At 38.6% G+C, this 20,867-nt stretch overlaps 1 protein-coding gene across 5 annotated transcripts in view; it reads left to right on the top strand.

Moving 5' to 3' along the window:
• The window catches only part of TMEM63A (transmembrane protein 63A), a 30,760-nt gene extending 17,252 nt beyond the window's left edge, over nucleotides 1-13,508 (top strand). For 4 of the 5 annotated variants that reach the window (XM_008501133.2, XM_030448017.1, XM_030448016.1 and 1 more), the window contains 10 exons: nucleotides 859-1,012; nucleotides 1,785-1,891; nucleotides 3,551-3,637; nucleotides 4,580-4,642; nucleotides 5,453-5,615; nucleotides 6,609-6,714; nucleotides 8,039-8,206; nucleotides 11,245-11,360; nucleotides 11,694-11,756; nucleotides 12,339-13,508. In XM_008501133.2, coding sequence (XP_008499355.1) covers nucleotides 859-1,012; nucleotides 1,785-1,891; nucleotides 3,551-3,637; nucleotides 4,580-4,642; nucleotides 5,453-5,615; nucleotides 6,609-6,714; nucleotides 8,039-8,206; nucleotides 11,245-11,360; nucleotides 11,694-11,756; nucleotides 12,339-12,494 — 1,183 coding nt within the window. In that variant the 3' untranslated portion in view covers nucleotides 12,495-13,508. Of the gene's footprint in view, nucleotides 1-858; nucleotides 1,013-1,784; nucleotides 1,892-3,550; nucleotides 3,638-4,579; nucleotides 4,643-5,452; nucleotides 5,616-6,608; nucleotides 6,715-8,038; nucleotides 8,207-11,244; nucleotides 11,361-11,693; nucleotides 11,764-12,338 lie in introns of all 5 variants that reach the window. The other variant, XM_030448018.1, reaches the window with a different exon arrangement.
• The last annotated feature ends 7,359 nt before the right edge of the window (nucleotides 13,509-20,867 follow it).

Below are 20,867 nucleotides of genomic sequence, written 5' to 3' on the forward strand. Positions count from 1 at the left end.
GAAAAGAAAAAAAAAAAAAGAAAAAAGAAAAAAAAAATGCAGCTTATTAATGTCTGTGCCCCAGTGTTTCTGTTTATTGAAGCTAATTCATATCTGTTGTTGAGGTTTGTTGAGTTTTGCAACCTCAACAACAAGGAAAGCAACTTGATATTAAAGTTAACAACTCTGAGAGGGCAAAGATGGTGGGGTTTTGTTGTTCAGTTTAGGGGTTTTTTGTTTGTTTGTTTGTTTTTTTCTCTCATTTGAAGAGGAGGCACAGGGACTGTCAACTTACTTGCTACCTAGGTTTACAAAAAGTTGTCATTATTCAGGATATTACTGAGCCTCTGTATCCCAGTTTTGTCTGTTCTAAATACTTGGCTTTGTCTAGGGTTCAGATCATTCCAGTTCTTGTCATCATTTCATATAATATTTAAGAACTTTACCCAATTAAGACATATGGTTGCTGTTTAAATATTTTAAGACGGGATTCAGGTTTTTTTAAATTATTTTTTTCAAATCAATTTCCTGGTAGATTCTGGCTAGGGTAGGTGTTCTCCTTGCAGAAACTCTTATCTTCTATCTCTGACTCTTCTTGTGTTAACTTTATTTAGTACTCCTGTGGAAATGTTTTATCCCACACCTTTATTAGACATTGTGTTTGTGTTATGAAGGACTAAATATGTTCTTCAGCAAATGAAGAAATGTTGCAGTTTTCTTCATCTCTAATAGCAACTGGAACTTTTGTGGTGCTTTTATATATAGCTTTAAGACTATGAAAGCTCAATTTAGAAAAAGCAGTGCCACTTGACACATAGTATATGTATTTTTAACAGTAAATGCTTACTACTTGCTTTTATGTCCTTTTTATTTTTTCAGGAAAAATCTTTCCGTGCGTGGACTGAAATGGTGGTTTAGATGGGCTTGCATTAACTTACTACTTTTTATTGTGCTGTTTTTTCTTACTACTCCTTCCATAATCATCTCAACCATGGATAAGTTCAATGTCACAAAACCTATTCACTACCTTAATGTGAGTATTATCGTATGTTTGGACATAGCTGTGTACCAGATAAAAATGTTGATAAACTGCAGGCCAAAATGTTGATAAACTGGTAAGTGTATGGTAAGACAAGGAAACAATGTCTATAAAGCTAAATTCAGTTGAAATTCTCAGGGTTTTATTACGTAACTGACAATTAAAAAGCATATATCCAGAATCAGGTCTAGTCCTCTTTTGTTCCTTGATCATCTGCTGAAGTAATTTAATCTGAAATTAATATTATTATGAGTCTTACTTGTTTGAAGTAAAAATTTGTTTCAAATTTGCAGAATTGTAAATTTTGTAATGAAAAAAAAATCCTTGCCAAAAATGTAATTTTAAACCCAACTTATATTTTGATTTGTATGATGAAATGGTAGGAATTCAGATTTAAGCTCTGAAGTAAAATGCCATGGTTTTATTTTGCTTATTGGATTAGGAACAGGATGACATATATATCTGGTCCTAGTGTGAATGCAGCTAAGTCTCTTGGAAACAGTTTATTGTAAATACTTCTGCATGCTAGTATAAACTATGTAAGAACTACTTTCACTCTCATGGAATTTAATTCCAAATTCTACTTTTGATTTTTATCTTGCTCACCAGTGCTGAGTACTCACTCATTTAAAGACTGTATCTGAATATAATTTCTACAATCCAACCTGCTATAATTTACAAGAAGCAAAATATTGCAGCCTCTATGCTACCACAGTTACAGTACAGTGTTTTTAATGCTTATTCTTACTTTATTTTCTCCCACTAGAATCCCGTCATCAGTCAGTTTTTCCCCACACTCTTACTGTGGTCCTTTTCAGCTTTGCTACCAACAATTGTCTATTACTCAACTTTGCTGGAGTCCCACTGGACAAAGTAAGCAAGTTTTTTCTCTGTTTTGGCTTTACCAGGTCAATTATTGAAAAAAATTGAGAGAGTGCATGTGGAGCTCTTAAATCTGCGGACCTCTTGTAGCAGGGAATATCATCCTCTCAGCATTTTCTGATGGTATAACCAACACTTTGGAGTTTAAGTTATTTGTAATCAACATAGCAAGTGCAGTCTGATCACATGATTGGCTTATGCTTCAACCCCCCATCTCCCCTCTATGCTTTGTGTTTAATCAGAAAAAAAAAAAAAAAAAAAGGCACATACATGCTGACTCAGTTCACCCGTGAGCATGGAGGTGTGGTAAATGCTGTAACTAGCTTGCCCTCTGGGAAGATTTGTGACTTTGGATCCCTTCCAGGCTGTGAGCATCATGCAACCCAAGAATCTCATTTCAACAGAAAGTGTTCCAGCTGCTGGCATGTTACTTACAAAAAGGATATCCATCACCTTGTATTGCATTAAAAAATGGTCTGGCTGTAACTATTGGGACACAACTCAGTTACTGTAGGATATTGGTGGTGGTGATGTGGGAAGACATATGGGACTAAGGCCCAGCAGATGCATTGATGCAAGGTTTTCAGATATGACCGGTGCACTCTGGAGTTGTAAAACATAGTGATGTGCTGCTGACTTGGAGAACTCTGCACTGCTTGATACCAGATTTCATCCCCGGTTTGCCCACAGTCAGATGAAAGCATGATATGGCTTCACTCAATCTTTTCCCATAATACCTGTTGCCATTTTTTGTTTGTTCTTAGATTCTAAGGTAATTCTTTGGACTTTTAAATTTTTTTGTACCACTACCTTTTAAGATACCATGTCCAGAATCTGTTCTTTATTAATCAGATTTGTATGCTTTTCTTCAACTTTGGGGTTTTTTTGTTTGTTTGTTTTGGGTTTTTTTTTTGTTTTTTGGTAGTTGCACTAGGCACATTTAGCCCTTCTCAAAGCAGTTTTCTCAAGTCACTAGAGATCACAGATCTGATTCCAAGCTGCAGTATAGTTGTACTGATATGTTCCACAGTGTACAAGGGCTATGTGATCCTGTAATAAAACCTCTGTGGTTTTAATGACCTATCAGATACAACCTCTGACAGTCTGAATTGTTTATAGGAATTGCTGCACTTTGCTGGCAGCGGTGTATCACTACATAGATGTTCCTGTTACTCTAATAGGTGTCATGTTGTTCTCAAAGACTTGACACTTGGCAAAGACAGTCAAGTAGCTTGCCAAAGTGTCTGGTTTCTTGGCAGTGGTGCCCTTTTACAAACTGCCTCATTCTTCTTGGCATAATACTTGAAGAGCTGTTTGTTTACAAGTTATTGCAAGATAAAAGACCAGGTGTGATTTGTTGCACATCCCCAGGTTTGCAGTGCAGACCTGTAGTGATGCTATCTTGAGTCTGGATTAATGCTCAGAAATGTTTTCTTTGCCCAAGAAGGCACTGAGAACCTGTTTGGTTCTAATTAGTGAATATCTCAAAGATGTTTGTTTTATGAGTATCTTGTAGCAATGTGATATGGTAAACAAAGCTGGGAGTCTGACAGGTGCTGACTGTGTAGGCAAGATCCTTCATGTGTCAGTCTTTTGTATGAAGTGACTTTTTATGTTTGTAGGTCACCCAGTGACTTTTTATGTTGGTAGGTCTGCAGAGAACAGAATAATGATGCATAAAATCTACATATTTTTGATCTTCATGGTATTGATTCTGCCCTCCCTTGGTCTCACCAGGTAAAGAATCATACTTTTAATGAAATAATGTTTCTGTTTTTTAATTGCAAGTTGAGGTGTAGTTGGTGTACCCTCACTCCCTCCAGTGTATATTGTCATTACACATTAGATTTCAATGCTACAATATTTCAGTGTTTATCTTTCATTTGAGGACCTCATAGCCCTTAAACTTTCCAAAGTCTGTCTTTTCTTTTAGCAATGGAATTTAAGATCTTGTAAGGTCAGTAACTACTTGAGAGTTGCCCATACTCATGATCATAGCCGAGAACCCATTTTTCTAACTGCGTTGTACTTGTGTTATAGTTGTTATTTCTGTGCCTTCCTTCCACTTTTTTGTTATTTGACTGTTTCCTTTGTTAACAGGGTCATGTGTGTGTCCTATCTACATACTGACTACTGAAAATGCATAATTAAAATGGATAATTAGGACTTCAGTATGAAGTAGATGTTTCTGTTATGTTCCATTCTGCTTCCTTTTTTCCTACTTCTGACTATCAGTAGCTGCGATGCAGATAAAGCAGTGTTTACAGAGTGGTTTGGGTTGGAAGGGATCTTAAAATCATCTAGTTACAATCCCATAGCATGGGCTGGGGCACCTGCCACTAGACCAGGTTGCTCCAAGCCCTATCCAGCCTGGCCTTTAACACTTCCAGGGAAGGGGCAGCCACAGCTTCTTTGTGCAAAACCTGTTCCAGCACCTCACCACCCTCACAATAAAGAATTCCTTCCTAATATCTAATCTAAATCTACCCTCATCCTATCACTACATGCCCTTGTAAAAAGTACCTCTCCAAGCTTTCTTGTGAGCCAACTTCAGGAACTGGAAGGTGTTCATATTATTTCATTAAATTTTCTCTATGCTGATCTGAACTACTTAGAGAAGCAATTGTATACAGTACTAAACTTTTGGAGAATTAATTACATTAACCATCTTTCTTTCAGCCTTGATTTTTTTTTCCGTTGGCTGTTTGACAGAGAATCCTCTGATTCTGCAGTCAGGCTGGAGTAAGTATCAACAACTTCATGCTGTAGACTAACCTTGTTAGTGTTAAAATTTGCTCGGGCATAGTACCCTGTGGGATGATGTCAAACTTCTGAATAAGCTGAGAAGAATTCAAGTGATTTTGCTGTGGAGAAATCCATATGTTCTTAGTGTATGGCTCTCAATAAAGAGACTGTTATTTTCCAAAACCTTACAAATTTTATAGAATAAAATAAAGGACAAGATGATGTCATGCAGGTGACAGTGGACCACAAAATGGACTGAGGATTGTTGCATATCATGAACAGTGGTTCTTCCCAAATATTACAGTGAGACCAAATAGCTGCAGGAGCTTTCTTTCTGAAATCCAATGGCTCTTGGGATGTTTCTACACCAGCATTGCTAATTTGCAGATTATAAGCTCTTGTGACTGTGATTGGAGAGAAAGAATAAAATGCAATTATTAGGACATATTTAGGTCTCCAAATGCTGTTCCAAAGTCAGTAACAAGATTATGATTAGAAGTCTTCCTAAGTTAGAAGAGGCAATTATACTGCTGCAGCCTTGTCTTGTCTCGGGTTGCTGTTGCAGACATCAAATGATGCTCTTGCCTACTATCAGCCACCCATCAGACTGAGTATAGTACAGTGAGGGCATTTATAGCCACATAGTACTACTCTTTTTCAGCAAGATCAGAAGTCTTCTAGCATCTTCTTACGGTGTCTAATGCTTATCCTGATGGTAAGAAATTTCCAAAGGTGATAGGATCCACTATATATATGCTGTATTTGCTTGTTTGCTTTCCAGTCAGTGTCTGATGTCTTTCCTTGCAGATGTGTCTTCTTGCCTGACCAGGGAGCTTTCTTTGTGAACTATGTGATTGCTTCTGCGTTCATTGGCAATGGGATGGAGCTGCTGCGCCTGCCTGGCCTCATCCTTTACACCATACGCATGATAATGGCCAAGTCCACAGCAGAAAGGAAAAATATTAAACAGGTATTAGAGCCCATCCTTAATGAGCCCATTACAATATCAGGAAAGGAGGGAGGTCCCCACCCTTTATACTATCATCTCCTTTTAGGGTTTTTTTTCCCCTTTTTCCATGAGAGGTTCATATTCTCTTAATTTGTTGCAAAGATAATGGGGAGCTGTTTATTCAAGTCAGAGATGGTAAAAAATTAAAATCCAAGTTCTGAACTTCAGGCATTATTCTCTTCATAGCTCCAAGTTAGAGATCTATGATTCTGGTTTTATAAGATAATTCTGTTTTTATCTTACAATCTAAACTTCAGGATTTTCCAAAATCCATTTTAAGCCATGGATTTTTGCATCTAGATGATGTGTTGTCTTGCAGCTTGAAAATTCAGGTGTTTTAGTGAGAACTTCAGCCTATATATAGCTGCCCCTGTTCTTTTTCTTCTTTCTTTTTTTTTTTTTTTTTTTTATTTTATTTCTCAAGGCTGGGTGTGTTTCATTTTTAAAAGGTTCTTCTAAACATTCACTTCTGTTAACGGTTGCATAATACCCGTGCTTTAATTGAAATTATTTACATTCATTTCCTTGTCCCAGAAGGAAAAAGTGGGAATACTGACCACACCTTTGATATCTTGAGCTTTCCCTACTGGGAAAGCCAACACAAAGAATAGTACAAATTCAGTGGAAGCTGCAGTAAGTTGAGGGTTCTGAGTTTAGCACAATTATTTTCTGCCTTGTGGTTTTAAGTAGTTGCTTCCTGTAGATGAAAACACCTTCCCTAAGAAATTACTTTAAGACTATGAAAGAAACAGCATATTTTCTGTAAGTACAGATGCTTAAAACACATCATAATTCATCTCTCTAATTATGTTATTTATGCTATTTAGGGAAATAAATGATCTCTCTTAGGGAGAAAATAGGCAAAGGTGATTTGTTACTTTAGTGAATCTATTTTTAGTTCTTGATACACTGATAGATTACATGAGTTTTGTGTTTGTGGTATTTTTATCCTAGCAACAAGCATTTGAATATGAATTTGGAGCAATGTATGCCTGGATGTTGTGTGTGTTCACTGTCATCATGGCTTATAGCATTACATGTCCCATCATTGTCCCGTTCGGTAAGTTTTCTGCTGAGTTGTGGGCACTGTGTGAGTGAGACGGGGACATGTGGGAGGTTTGGAAGGCCCAGTTCTGCATTCCAGTTCAGATGCTGATAATCTGTAGCACTTGGGTCCTAGTTTCTTTCTCTTCTTGTGGAAAAACAAGGCAGAGGATGATGAATCACTTAGTTCTTGTACTGCCTTGAAGTACAAGTTGAAGTTGAAAGTATAGTTAATGTCCATTAATAGGCAGCTGTGTGCTCCATGGTCCTGACCCCAGGGATGTGACCTAATGATGTGCTGACTGCTTTGTTGGGACATGGTCTTGGTGAAAACAACAGGTGCCCTTAGATGGGAAAGGAAATGCTGTATATTCTGGTAGATTTTTCTGGCTCAGAAAACCACTTAACTCTGTTCAGAGCATGTGGGTGCAGCACAGCTGCCATGTGGTACAGATGGAGCTGCAGTCCTCACCCTGAGGTCTCCAGGTTTGTCACAGATCTCCTTTTCCAAGGATGTTCCTCATATTCAGTTGGTTTGTCTCTGTCTTGTGAACAAAACTTAGTATTTCTGCCTTAAGTTATCTGTGTATCTGGCTTTCTTCTTCTGGATGGGTGTGCAAGACAGCAATCTGTCTAAAACTCATGGACAGTTGCCCATCTTCAGTAACTGTGACACGATCTGTGTTTTACTTTATTGCATTTTTAATCCATAGAGATTTTGGACTGTTATGAGAATTATGTATAAAGAATCATTTGAGTAGATACAGATATTTTTACTCTGGAAATCTGTTTATCAGAGCATAAGAAGTTAATACCTAATAATTTTATATAGTTAGTATTTTCCTCTTCTAATCCAAAATTTAAAAAGCTAGATGCAACATAACTAGCTAAATTAGATATTATTCAGAGCTGATTTTAATCTATAACCTTATTATTTCAGAGAATGTGGCCAATTCTTTTTTGTAACAATGTACTTGATATTTCATTTTATGTGCAGTTGTAAATATTTAAATGTTCTACTGCATACCAGAGCTGTTGCAATGCACAGCTGTCACTGGCTTTTTTTGAGAGAAGCAGTAGCTGACTTGAGAGTCAGTCATGAATCTGCTGAAGGCTTAGAGGGAGGTGGTAAGCCACCACTAGACTTTTCTTCATTAGCAGTATGGCAGTGGAGGAGTTACCAAGCTTTCCCTTCCAGCTTGGCCTCGTGCCAGCACTAGGAAGGATCTCTGGGTTCTCTCTGGGAGCATGACTAGAGCCATTGGGATGTGTGAGGAGATGGGAGGGGATTTGCCAAGTCTTTAACAACCTCTCCTTGGCTTTCCCTTCTTTCCTTCCAGGTTTAATATACATACTCCTGAAGCACATGGTTGACCGCTATAACCTTTACTATGCCTATCTCCCTGCCAAGCTGGAGAAAAAGATGCACATTGCAGCTGTGAATCAGGCCCTTGCAGCTCCAATTCTTTGCCTTTTCTGGCTCTATTTTTACTCATTTTTGCGGCTAGGTAAGTATTACATTTTTCCACCTAGAAGCTGCTCCTTATCTCTCTTTACAATATACCTAGATTACACATACACTTTCATAGGCTTTGTGGGGGGTTTTCTCTTAGCTTCCATAAATGGGAAGCCATGATGATTACCTGTGGCGCTGAATTACATGTTAGCAGCTTACACAACTTTGCATAAGGTCTTACGGCTGATAATGTTAATTTAAAACTGTTAGCGTGGAGCTTTATATTTCTTCATTTTATGGGAGATCATGTGTTCCCTAAATATGTAGAGTTTGAATTGGCTAGTTGGGCTGCAGAGTGACAGATGGTAAAAGTCATTAAATTAAAAAAAATCTATTCAGAATAGCTCTTCCTATAGGAAGATGGTCTCCAGCTATACCTCTAGTTACTGCCTGCATTTGTGTAGACTGTGAAGAAGCTTAATTTTTCTAGGTGAATTGTCTACTGCCTCCATTGTACAACTGTCATTTAGAAAAAAACTTAAAATGTTGGCTAATGCTATGAAGACCTGTGTTTTTAATCATCTTGCCAAACTTTACTTCAAAAAAACTTTTACTTTACAAAATAAAATACTGCAGTGAGATGATGACTATCTTCCCCATACTGAAATTTAGAAATTTATGTTTTGTGTGTAATTTATTTTTAAATCAGAGATTTTGCAAACACTTGGCATTGGTAGTATTGGCTGTGATGTACTAACATCTTTGACATCAGAAAAGGTAGGCTAAAGCTTATGGCTTATCCATGCTATAGGAGGAAGCACTTTACAGGGAACAAGGATGCCAGTGATCCTGGTAGGAGTTGAGCTTCCCTTCTTGGGAAGGAGACCCTTGGTATCTTACTAATTTTTCTAGGACACCAGTTGTATAAAAGATACTGTTGGCAGATGGTCACCTGACATTAGAGAGAGCTGCCTCTGGGTGTAAGTGGTGCTCAGAAACATGGCTTCAGGCTGTCTTTGGATTTGAGCAGATGTCCCTGCATTACTTATGTTGAGAGCAAATTTTTTCCCTTGTTTTGAGACCTGTCTTTGCAACCAGAAAACCAAACAAATCTATATCCTCTAAAATCACAATAGAGTTTCTATAGCATACTTCAGGCAAATTGACTCCAAACCTGCAGTTACTGATGCATGTCTTTTAACTGCTATGAGGGAATTCCTGGTGTGGTTAAAATGAAATCTTTAAAATAATGTTTTCTGGTTCTGCATCTATGGTAAAGACATCATTTGTCATGGAACACAGTAATGGAAAATACAGGCCAGATCACCGTCTTTGGCTTGGTTGGTATAGAGGCTCCCTTTTACAGGATGTTGTTCAGTGATTTGTCAGTGGCCAGGGCAATCTAGGCAAGTGATCTGAGAGCTAAGAACTTGAGATTTTTATCTCATTGCCATTTATTTCATTGCTGCTTCTTATGCCAAAGAGAAAGATGGAGCAGGAGCAGTGCTCTGATTCCTTATTTGTAAAATAAATCAGTTTATGGTGTGTAAAGCTTGATTGCCTAGGTACTTTTATATAGTTTTTATATAGATTTATATAGTTTGCCTGGCATGGATATTTTGGCCTGGTTGCAGAGCACAATGACAATGTTTGCCTTGTGGTTCACACCATACCCTGGCTTTTAGACATGCCACGCCATCTGGTAAATACTGATGTAGCCTATGCTTATAAAACCAACCTCTTCTAAAGGACATTCCAGAATACCCACAGGGAGTCTTTTTCACCTCCTTTTTTGAACAGTGATATCTTTGTGGGAGGTTTGATTTGTTTTGTGTGTGTTATACTTTGTCGTGGGTTTTTCTCTGTGGGGTGTGTGTGCGGTTTTTCTTTCCCCTTATGGACAGATCTGTACAGGGATTATAGAACCTACTGAAAAGAAGAACTTGTGTTCTGTGCAGCTGCATATGCTGGGTTTACTACAAGACTATCTGAGGTTTGATATTGCCTGTTATGACTAAAGAAGCTTGAAAACATTTAGGGATGTGGTTTCTTTTAATTTTGTTTTCCCCCCTAATATCTTCTTCAAGTCATCTTTGCTATAAAATGAGTTTAATTTCTTGAGTATTTCTTCAGAGTATTTCTCCAGTGGACCTGAAGAATAAGTTACTGTAATCATTACAACATTTCTATACCAGAGGGTGCTGTCATGTCCTTTCCTGTTTATTTATCTCCATCTCTCCATCTTTGAGGAAGAGCTTACTTTTAAGCCTAGTTCATGTTTACTGTCTTTCTTCTCTTGTTCTTTTTCTTTGGATTGTTCGCAGTTCTGCCTGTATTTTATTGGAGTGTCCTACACAGACAAGGCTGCTCAAGTTCAAAGCTGAGTAGTATGAGTAAAACCAACTTATTTTGTATAGGTATCAGACTTGCCTTTTTTTTTTTCCTGTTTTGTGATAGCATCACACTTTTGACTGCTTTGTAATAATCAATTGTGTTCTGCAGTCTACAGACTTGTAGTTCCTCATATCTACGTTTCATTTTTCTCTCCAAATTGTAGTTATTCACCATTTTCTACATGCGGTTTCATCTCTACAATTTTTGTTTGTTTGTTTGGGTTTGTTTTTTTTTAATGTTCCTTGAAAGAGGGTGGGGTTATCTGATCTTTCAAGGTTGTTTTGATTATTTTTATTTTTCCTTTGGGTCATTTGCAAGTCATCTAGATTGGTGGCATCATCATATTTAAAAATTGTACTGCAGCTATTAAATTTTACAGATCATTAATGAAGGTATTTTAGAAGTGGGCCCAGAACAGATGACTGAAGGAGGATGAGAAGAATTGCTCAAAGTCTTGTTTGTCATTCAAGTATCACAGTGCCTTTCTTGGCACTTAGGGAAGCTGAGAAAACATCTTGCTCAGCAGTTTTTACCACTCAACAAGCTTTGTGCTTACTGAGGTTCTCTTGTTTATGGCTGGAAGTGGCATGACCAGTCCTCTAAGGGGAACAAACCAAAAACTAACAAACAAGACCACCACCACAACAGGAAGCTTGTTATGTATTTTTATATGGTATTTTCTGGATATTTTTCTAGGCTTTAAAGCACCTACAACCATGTTTACCTTCCTGGTTGTCAACATCACAATTGTTATTTGCTTGGCTTATACCTGTTTTGGCTGTTTCAAGTACCTGAGTCCACTGAATTATAAGGTAAGTGACGGATACCTAACACCTTTCAGCACTTAACCAATGTGCTTGATGTAGCATCAGCTCTTTCTAATGGGTTGTTTGTCCCGCCTTGCTGGCCGTGTCTGTCCATGAAGCTTTATTATGGTAAAATGGCTAAAGAGGGCTGGTAGCAGAGGTAGGCTGTTTGGCATAGTGAACAGTCTGTCTGTGTTGGCAGGAACTGCATTTGAGAGGGAAGAGCGGTATGAAAGAAGTGTGCAAGAAGATTGTAGGAGAAAGTAACAGTGTTTGTTTTTTTTGACTTACCAATCTGATGTTGTCTTTCTTCCTTTCCCCACCTGTGACTGGTTACAGATAGAAGATGCACAAGGTGAAAAAGGAAATGACACAGATGTACCAACCATCCCAACATCTTCTGTAAGAAGTTAAGAGTTACTAATATAATCTTATGTTTCGTAGAAAAACTTAATTTCTCACCATGCTTACCAAAGAACTTGGTATAGGACATACTAGTCTGAATGGACTGTGGGACTTCTTGTATATGTGGAATTAGAGAGTTCTGCAAATGGGCTCCTTGACTGTTCACAGATGATGTTCCAGAGGTATCTTGGCTGACATTTTGGGAGCAGTTGAGACATGTTACATTCAACGGCTCTGTACCCTGTGTTCCGAGCCTTATACCAGACAGATCTGCACATCTGGACAGCTGCCAGTTGCCACTGCTTTGGGACTTCAAAAGTTGTGACACGCATTAGGTCTTACCTGCCATATTAAAAAGAAAGATATAGGACTGAGGTAGAAATAGAGCTCTTTGTGCCACAGTTGTACAAAGTACAGGTGAGTGTTGCACTAGGAAGCCTCTATTAGGGAGTGGAAGGCCTTAGGTGATAGAGGGAAGAATGGGAAATGGATGAAGAGTGGCAAAGGGAAAAACAACCCTGGGTGAATTATCCCAATACTTTGAGAGATGAGTAAAATCCTTAATGCTTGTGATTTCAGATGTACGTCCCCCACGTTTTGCATCCTCCTTCTACAGAAAGGACGGTATTTGCTTGCAAGGAGCAGCAGTCTTATGGCTCCATGGACAACACTGCTTCACAGGCAGAAGATGCCATCAACTATTCTGCTCGACCTGCAATTGCTGAGCAGTCATAAAGAGGTTTGCTTTGAATGCCAAGGACGAACGCAAGGTGGAGCACTTGGTCCAGGTTTAGGAGAACAAATTCCCCACCACAACCTGCTAGCTGTTGTTTTATTTACATATCCCTGTCTACACAAGAGGTACAGAAATAATTAATAGTGTGGTCTGCAGCTGTGCTTAGAGATTAAAAAGAGAGATGCCTTGGCACTGATAATTTTCCAGACTCTCCACACATATTGTGGAACAAACATGTTGAACGCAGAGATGCTGATCCTCAGGGACTTCATTTATGCCATCTCATCACTTGAATTATGAAGATAACATACATTGTATAAAGGTAACTGGTCACCAAGGGAAATGCATCTGTTACAGCTGTCACCTATTTACTCAAAATAATGCTTCCTTTTTAAAAAAAACAGAACAACTAAAAAAAAAACAAAACAAAAAAAACCCACAAAACTTTCGTATTTATAAATATCTTGGGATGTGTTAAATCCTAAGGCAGTGTCACTTTTGGTTAAAATGCTGTTTTGCATGAGGGTTGAGGAAGTGCATGAGGGTGTGTGGAAGTCTCTTCTCTGTCACCCAAAGTAGACATAGTGTAGACTTGACCATGGCTGTTACTTTTTTTTTTTTTTTTTTAATTTAAAAGAGATGAGGGAGTTACTATGCACTTGAGTACTAAAGGTACCAAAGCAAAAATACTGGTGTAAAGAAGGGAGTGATTTATTTGATACTGTGTTTATTTTTTAATTTTTTTGAGGCATTTAGGTGGTTAGTTTCTGTTCACTATTCTTTAGGGACTTCCACAATGAAAGTTCACCTGTCAACAATAAAATATGTAAACATTTAATCTTAATCTTGGGTCAAAATGATAGATCTCAGGGTTTTCTATATAGTGCCAATTATAGGAGCTGTAAGATACTAAGTTTTTTAATAATGTAATAGGTGCCAATTTATTCCAAAATCCATTGTGTCAAAGTGTAACTAATAATCATGAAGCAATAAAAACACTGACTTCAGGGAAATTCAGGCTGCCTTGATTGATTGATTGATTTCCCTCTTTTTAAAAATTTTTCCCTTTTTTTCTGTATTGTAACAGGTTTTTTGCTAGCTGTGCTGGATGCTTCACAGAATGATCAATGTCATTAACATTTCATAAGAGCACTGTCATAAGACAGAAAATAACAGTATATGTCCCATGAGAGATTTGAATACTTCTAAATTTCTCTGGGGGAAGTATCTTGGTGACCTTTAGGTAGGAGAAGGTTTTGGGCCATCCCAAATCCTCTGTTTGCATGCTCATTTTTAAATTGTTAGTTCCTGAACTTGACCTTTCCTAGCATATCTGTGAAGCAGCAACATTTTGAAATTTGAGTAGGATTTTTGCCATAAATTATTGTATGCAGATGTTCAGTGCCTTGCAGGACTGCCTCCAGCCTTGCAGACCAGCACTGCTGGACTCATGTTGAGCAAGAAATCTGCCCTGCTGCAAAAGGACCATGATGATAACCCTGATGTGCCTGTCTTATTAGTTGAAGGTACACATGGTTCCTGGTTCTTGAAAGGCAAGTGAGAAGCTGTGTCTAGTAGGAGCATGGATTTGTGTTACGCTTCTTTATTCTTTTGGTTCAGTCATGAGGCTGTGTGTGTTCGGGGCTGGGGGAGGGGGGAAGCGGTATATGTGTGTGTTTTGATTTCAGCAGTGGTGGTATTACTTGAGGGTTTGTGGACACTGAACATTGTGTGGGTTTTATGGTGATCATGGTGTTACTAGAGATGGGGATACCAGCTGTCACTTAGGACTGGGATTGAAACAAAGAAAAATGAAAACCAACAGACTTCATGTTTTTTGTGTGTCTCTGAATCTCTCATACAGATGTGGGGGCAAAAGGAGGAGACAGAACCTGTTGTATTAATTAGATAATAAAATAATTAGTCTGTGATTGTTCTAACCCTTTTGTAGCTGCAGCATCCCATCTCACACAGGTGTCTGAAGAAGCAGTGAATAATTGTGTGTATACTTACAGAGGAATCAAATGATTCAGCTACCACACTTGACCTGTTTACAGTTTTGGCACTGTGGGATTCTTATGCTCCATGGTATAACTTAATTTTTCAAGCAAGTGACTTCTAATATTCATTCCAAGGTTCTTTGTGTCGTATTAAGGATAAATTTGTGGTGATTGGATTTCCTTTTTGTGCTTGGAAGGCTGCTGAACTGGTAATGAATGTCCTTGTGGCTGGCACAGATTCAGGACCAGCTCTACTGTGAACTTCAATAAACCTCCCCCCAGTCATGCTAGAGTGCTTCAGATAGAGAATGGAAAACCTTCTAGGTCATCTTAAGTTACTTCCTGCTTCACAGTCATTGCTAGTATTTGAGGAACCAGTTCATGTGTCTGATGGGGAAACCACCTGCATATCTCACCATGTAGAAACCATTCTTATTTGCTGCTGTGCTCTGTTGCAGTTAAACTCATAGAAATATCTAAGATCTTGGGACATGCACTAGTTTGTGTAAAGGCTGGGATCACCTATTAGTAAATTATCACAAGATCTCCATGCAGCACACAAATTAAAGGCTGGTTTATCTGTATTGCAGTGTTGTACTTCCTTCCTGTAGTATCTTTTGGGTCTCTCTTTGTGAGCTGAAAGTAATTAGGAAACTGCACTGGCTCTAATTCATTCCTTCATGCTGGTGGATATCTCTGAGAGGATAAAGTTACATGAGCAGGAGAAACTCCTTGCATTCCTTGCTCAGCCTTAGAGAAAAGCTGGGGGATGGAAGCTTCAACAAATGTGGATATTAGCTGTGCTGTATTTGAAATGAATACTTAAAGCCATTGCACATTCTTTACTGTTCTTTTTATAAACCTCTTGGCTGGAAGCCTAAGGGAATGGCCCAGCTGGAGTTACTGTAGCTCCTAGAAGTCATATGTGCTGAGATCTAGTGCCTGTTCTTGGCCTTGCATTACTCAATTGGAACAGCTCCTACCCCCACCTTGCTCTTTGCAATATCCTTATTTGCATTGCAGCAGCCATCACAAACAGCACTCCAGTGAAACATGAATCTTGGACAAATCTACCACCCAAACATGAGTAAGCCTTTCATTGTGGTCTGTGGTGGAATTCTCTGACACAACTGAGGGGACCGTCTCTGAAAAGTTGAAGAAAAGAGCCCATTTGATATTTGTATGTTTTAGTGCACTTCTGCAAAGACTTCATTATAGGTGGTTTTCTTCTGTAGTGAAGAATATGCTTTATGGTATGATGAGACTCCAAAAAAACCTTGGCTTGCTTAGATGTACATAGCTGTGTGCCAGTTAGAGCTTATTCTATGTGTATGCCCCATGTGGTTGGCCTCCAGCCCAATTACAACACATTTTCAATCACACGCAAGTGATTACAATTTCTCATTTGCATTAGATGCACACATTCATGCCTTGCTTTCCATTGGGATTTTCCCACATCCTCAGCTAAAAGTAGACCTTTGTCCTGGCTAAGTTTTAAAATGCTTCCATGTAGCACTAGATTTATTCCTGTATCTTTACAGAAATCCTGCTCTGCTTACCCACAGATCTTAGCAGCACAACTGAAAGCTATAGTTCATTTTTTAGCATTGGCTCTAAGCAGAAGTGAGGTAAGAGGCAGAGGAAGAGTCTCTTTTCTCACTAATGGAATAGAAAGTCCTTTGAGTACAAAGATACACTTTAATGTCTCTAAACTGCAACAGTACAAAGTAAGACACATTTTTAATTCCAATTGATGGCCAGGGTCATAACTTTCAAAGAGGACAGGTGTTTTACCTCCTTAAACTGGCCTTGCAAATTCCTTCTCTGTCTAATATGAAAACTTCTCGAATGATTCTGCTCGTCACCTGTTTGTAACAGCTGCAAATGCTTGTTTGGGGTATTTCAGAGATCCAGAAGTTGTTCTTTCTTCCTGAGGACAGCTGTCTAACAGACCAAAGCAGAAAGAAAATGACCAAAAGCAGAGATACAAAAAAAGTAGGTCTTTATAATGGAATATCCTTACCTCTAATTTTTTAGGTCTTGGGTTAACTCCTGTCTGTTGCTGAGTGTTTTACATCTTAGGCTGTATTAAGTGCCACTTCCCCAGTTTTTTGTACTCCCAACACATTGCTCACAATGTATATTGCATTGGGTTATCTTCACTTGTTCGTAGTCAGCAGTCTAAGCATTTGTTGCTTGGAGAGAATGTGCATCAAGATCATCTGTCTTTCTATTTTATGTGCCCTAATTAGCTTCTAATGATATTGGTGATACAATGATTGTGCCGCCATTAATGTGGTGGTGTATACAGAGCTACTTCTCCCTGCTAAATCTGCCTCCATTACTTTAAACATCTCTTCCACCCACATTACTGGGTGACTGGATTCCTGGATTTGTTCCCTTCTCTGCCAGCTTATTTCCTGCCTTTCTCAGTGAGTTCTGGTGTAAAGTGTATCTGATCTTCTCATTTTTTAAAGGATGGAAGGTCCCATCTTGAGACCAACTTTTATGGCTAGTTGCAATATTATGTGGTGTCAAGTAAGAATTTAAATAATGAGCTAAATGTATTTCCAGCTTCAATTCTGGATGGAGATCTCTTTCCACTTAAGTTCTGGCCTGGAAATGTCTAGTGATACAAAATTTGTGGTTCTCAGCAGTCCAGAGCTTCACCCCATCTTATAATTTCCCAAAGATGTGATGGATATGTGGTACATACGATACAATAGAGATACGATAGAATCGTTTCAGGACCTTCAAACACTTTTATCTTTCAGAGTGTGAAAAGATGATTATGTTTAGATCTTGGAATAATATAACTTCTCCTGAGAAGTCATGAGACAGTGGGTGCAAGGTCTGATATCCTCAAATGCTCTACTAGATCTGTCCATGATACTCATGTGGGAATGAGCGAGACTGTAAAAAACCAATAAGAAGAGTGGGCAATTTTCACATCTGTTCCTATACTTAGTGGTTGATTAAGTGCTGGTTAATGATTAACAAAGACAATATTTGCAGAAGTGATGTTTAAAATAGAATTCTTGAAATGTAATCAATGGTATTTAATAAGGTACTCCTAAATAGGAGTCAGTATTTGTTACTATCTCATATCATTACTGCTGTGTGTTTGTGAACCTCCAATTTTTATGCAGTGATGCAAACGGGTAAATGTTTGTGATGGATGTTAACAACTGGTTTTCAAAGGTATCTATGTGCTTCTCAGACGTTTATTAAAAAAGGCTGCAGTACAGGAGGAAGAATGAGGCCAGAGGGAATGTAAGAAGTTGTTTTTGTATACAGCTCACCTTCTGTATGAAAATCTTTCATGCATCTACTGGTGCTTTAGTCTTGGCTTTTAAGTTTGATAAGCCTTACCACTTTATCACTCTCCTATAATGTGAAGCACTAAGTTGCTTTTGTCAAGTGAAGATGTTCCATATCAAAACTTATTTTGAATTCTGAAGTATTTTTTCCTAAGACAAATTATCGGTATTTTTTTCCTACATCTATAGACATGGAGAAATAAAACCAGCAGCAATTTCCACAGAGAAAAAATGCAAATGGAAATGATGTAAAGAATTGCTTAGCACTATAATTTTGTTGTAGGCATTGAATTTTTTTTTATGACAGGAATGGAGTAGCCTTTTCTTATTCTTTTATATTTGATGTCTGTAAATAGGAAGAAATTAATTAAATTTTGAGAACCAGAAATTGGAAATCTGCTAGGCAGGGCAAAAATTTACAAAGAAATTATGCAACTTTAAGCAGAATAATTTAAGCAATTATTTTTGTTATTTAGCTTCAAAAGGGGAAAGGCATATTGGTGAAGTTAGGAGAACTGTGATTACTGTGTTCTGCAGTGAGTTCTGCTCATGTGAGGCACTACTTAATCCCTCGTGGTCTGAGGTTTCTCTGTAACATTAAAAATTCCTTCTGATAAGTGAAAAAAGATTCATCAGCCACAAGGGACTAGGGGTGATGAAAAAAAAAACATTCTACTGAGACAAAAATGCAGGGGTAGACCTTAGTTTCCTTGAGGCTGTACAAGAATTTCTAGAACTCAAAGAGGTACAAACGTACATACAGAACCACCCCAGCAATGGAGGCCTGGTTGCAAAAGAGCTTAAGAACTGCTGGAAAATAAAGCTCTTCTTAGAATTCCTCCATCTGGGGAAGCTGCAATGTTAGTAGTAGTTGCACTCTGAGCAGAGGTGAGACCCTACAAGGCAGTGATGGCCACAGGCCAGGAGTGGGGCTACTTAGGCTCAGCAGAGCTGCAACCCAATCTCGTGAAATTGCACAGAGCAAGGGATGTCAAACAAACAAACAATGGGAAAAACATCAGCTGGGCTGGGCTTTTCCCTGCTGCAGGGATGTACATAATCTGAACACTTCAAGGTGGGATACATTTACCAGTGAACAATGAGGAATGAAGCAACAGTAGGCAGATCGTGTAAAGAAAGAAGGATGGGGTATTTACCAGGAAGGCAGTATCAGCAGGGCAGGGAAAAGCTAGTTTGGCATTGGATGTGGGTGTGGATACCAGTGGGGAGCAAGGCAGAGGCTGGGAGGAATTAATAGCTGAGGGTGCAGTTTCTATCTTCACCTGCCTCCAAGGCCTGGCTCTCCCAGGGCTCTAAGCAGGCTGCAGCTGCTATAAGGGGCAGACAGATGGGTTGTGGCCACAGCCAGAGCCCCTTACTCAATCTCAGTGACAGGAGGCTTTGCAAGAGGGAAACCAGGCCCCTTGCAAACATATGATTGGACTACATACAGCAAGTGGATAGAGCTGTTACTCAGCATGGATCTGTTCATAAATACTGCTCTCAGGAAGACAATTGACAATCATAATGGGCCTAATTCTAGCAGTATTTGCATAACACTATCATGGCTGTCTGGTACTGCTCAGAATATTTCTTCCATGACAGAAAACTAATCCTATGCAAGATGGTCTTAGTGTGAGTTATGTTCCTTAAAGTGTTATTACAGGAAGTAAAACAAGCAGCATTGTTTCTCAGTGATTTAAAATAAGCTACCATGAAATCGATATGGATTTATTCCTTTTCTCTCTTCTCACAGTGTTCAGAAGGATCTTTCCATTCGTCTTTCAGATAAAAATGTATTTTCATTTAATGCACATGATGTATTCCACCAGCTGTAAAACAGAATGTTCATTTGATTGACTGTCTTAAATCGATCACACCCTGCTCCCAAGCAATTCTAGCTGACTCAGTGGTGATGAAGAGTGCACCTTAGAGATCTAGACTGAACTATGAGGCTATATTTAATACATTCTATTTTTCACTAAGTGACGGATCAAATTCCTTTTTCACATGAAAATGTGATTTCTGTTCATATTTTTTTCATTCATAATCTGAGTAACACCTTTTTCTTGTCTTGTTTATTTGTGCAAGATGTCCAATGGCTGCATGTAGTCACTTGGATTTTTCAGGACTTCATGGCGTGTAATTTAAAAATCAAGTAAAATTTGGTTGTAGTGGGAGTTAGTTTAGCTGGAGCTATATGAGATTATGACCTTTCTTGTGTTTTTCCATACCAGAAACTTTCCAAAGCACTTCAGCTGGGGGACAGAGTGTAAGTTCTGTTTATTTTCAGTGGCATCTCTGTGGTTCTGAACCTCTTATGTCTTCTTGAGCTGTAATTGGCTAATTAAAAAGCAGGGCTTAGGTCAGCTATTACTGGCTTTGGTATGTGGGATGAATGCAGGTTTTGGAGCAACTTAAGGAGGTATGGTTTTTAGGACACTGCCTTCTTTGAGCAAAGACTTTGGGGCAACTTCAGTCCAGAAATGGAAGCATCAAGAAATTACTCTGGAACAAAACAAAGTGTCTTTTGAGCATCAGAGTGGCACCAGATTCTGGGTTCTTATGAAGGCCATAGCTTGTACTTCAAAGAGCCTTATTTCCAAGAAACAGCACAGCCAGCCCAACAGCAGCACATTTTGGCCTTCATAGAGGAAGCTTACTGTCTGAATGGCTGGTACTCATCTGGCTCGCTAAAATAATGAGAAAAAAAAAGCAGGGAGTCTTTTCTTACTGCTTGTTACTATTGAAATTATTTTGTATGTAGTTACTTGCAAACAGAAATGTTTTAACTATTTCTGTATCTGACTTTTGCACAGCTCACTCTAGTGCTGTACCAAGTAACTGCCCATTAGCCAGTACCAGAGCATGTCAGAAATGAGCCTGGATTCACTTGCAAGTACATCTCAGGCTCATAAGAGAGTTGCTCCTAAATGCAAGAGATACAAATGCCTTTACTAGACCACAAACACTTCATCAGTATTAAACTATGCACTACAGGCAGTGGGATGGGCTGTGGTTTGCAAAAAAAAGTTATTTTGAAAAAGGGGAA

Source organism: Calypte anna, chromosome 3 (assembly GCF_003957555.1).
Source record: "Calypte anna isolate BGI_N300 chromosome 3, bCalAnn1_v1.p, whole genome shotgun sequence".
Classification (NCBI taxonomy): Eukaryota; Metazoa; Chordata; class Aves; order Apodiformes; family Trochilidae; genus Calypte; species Calypte anna.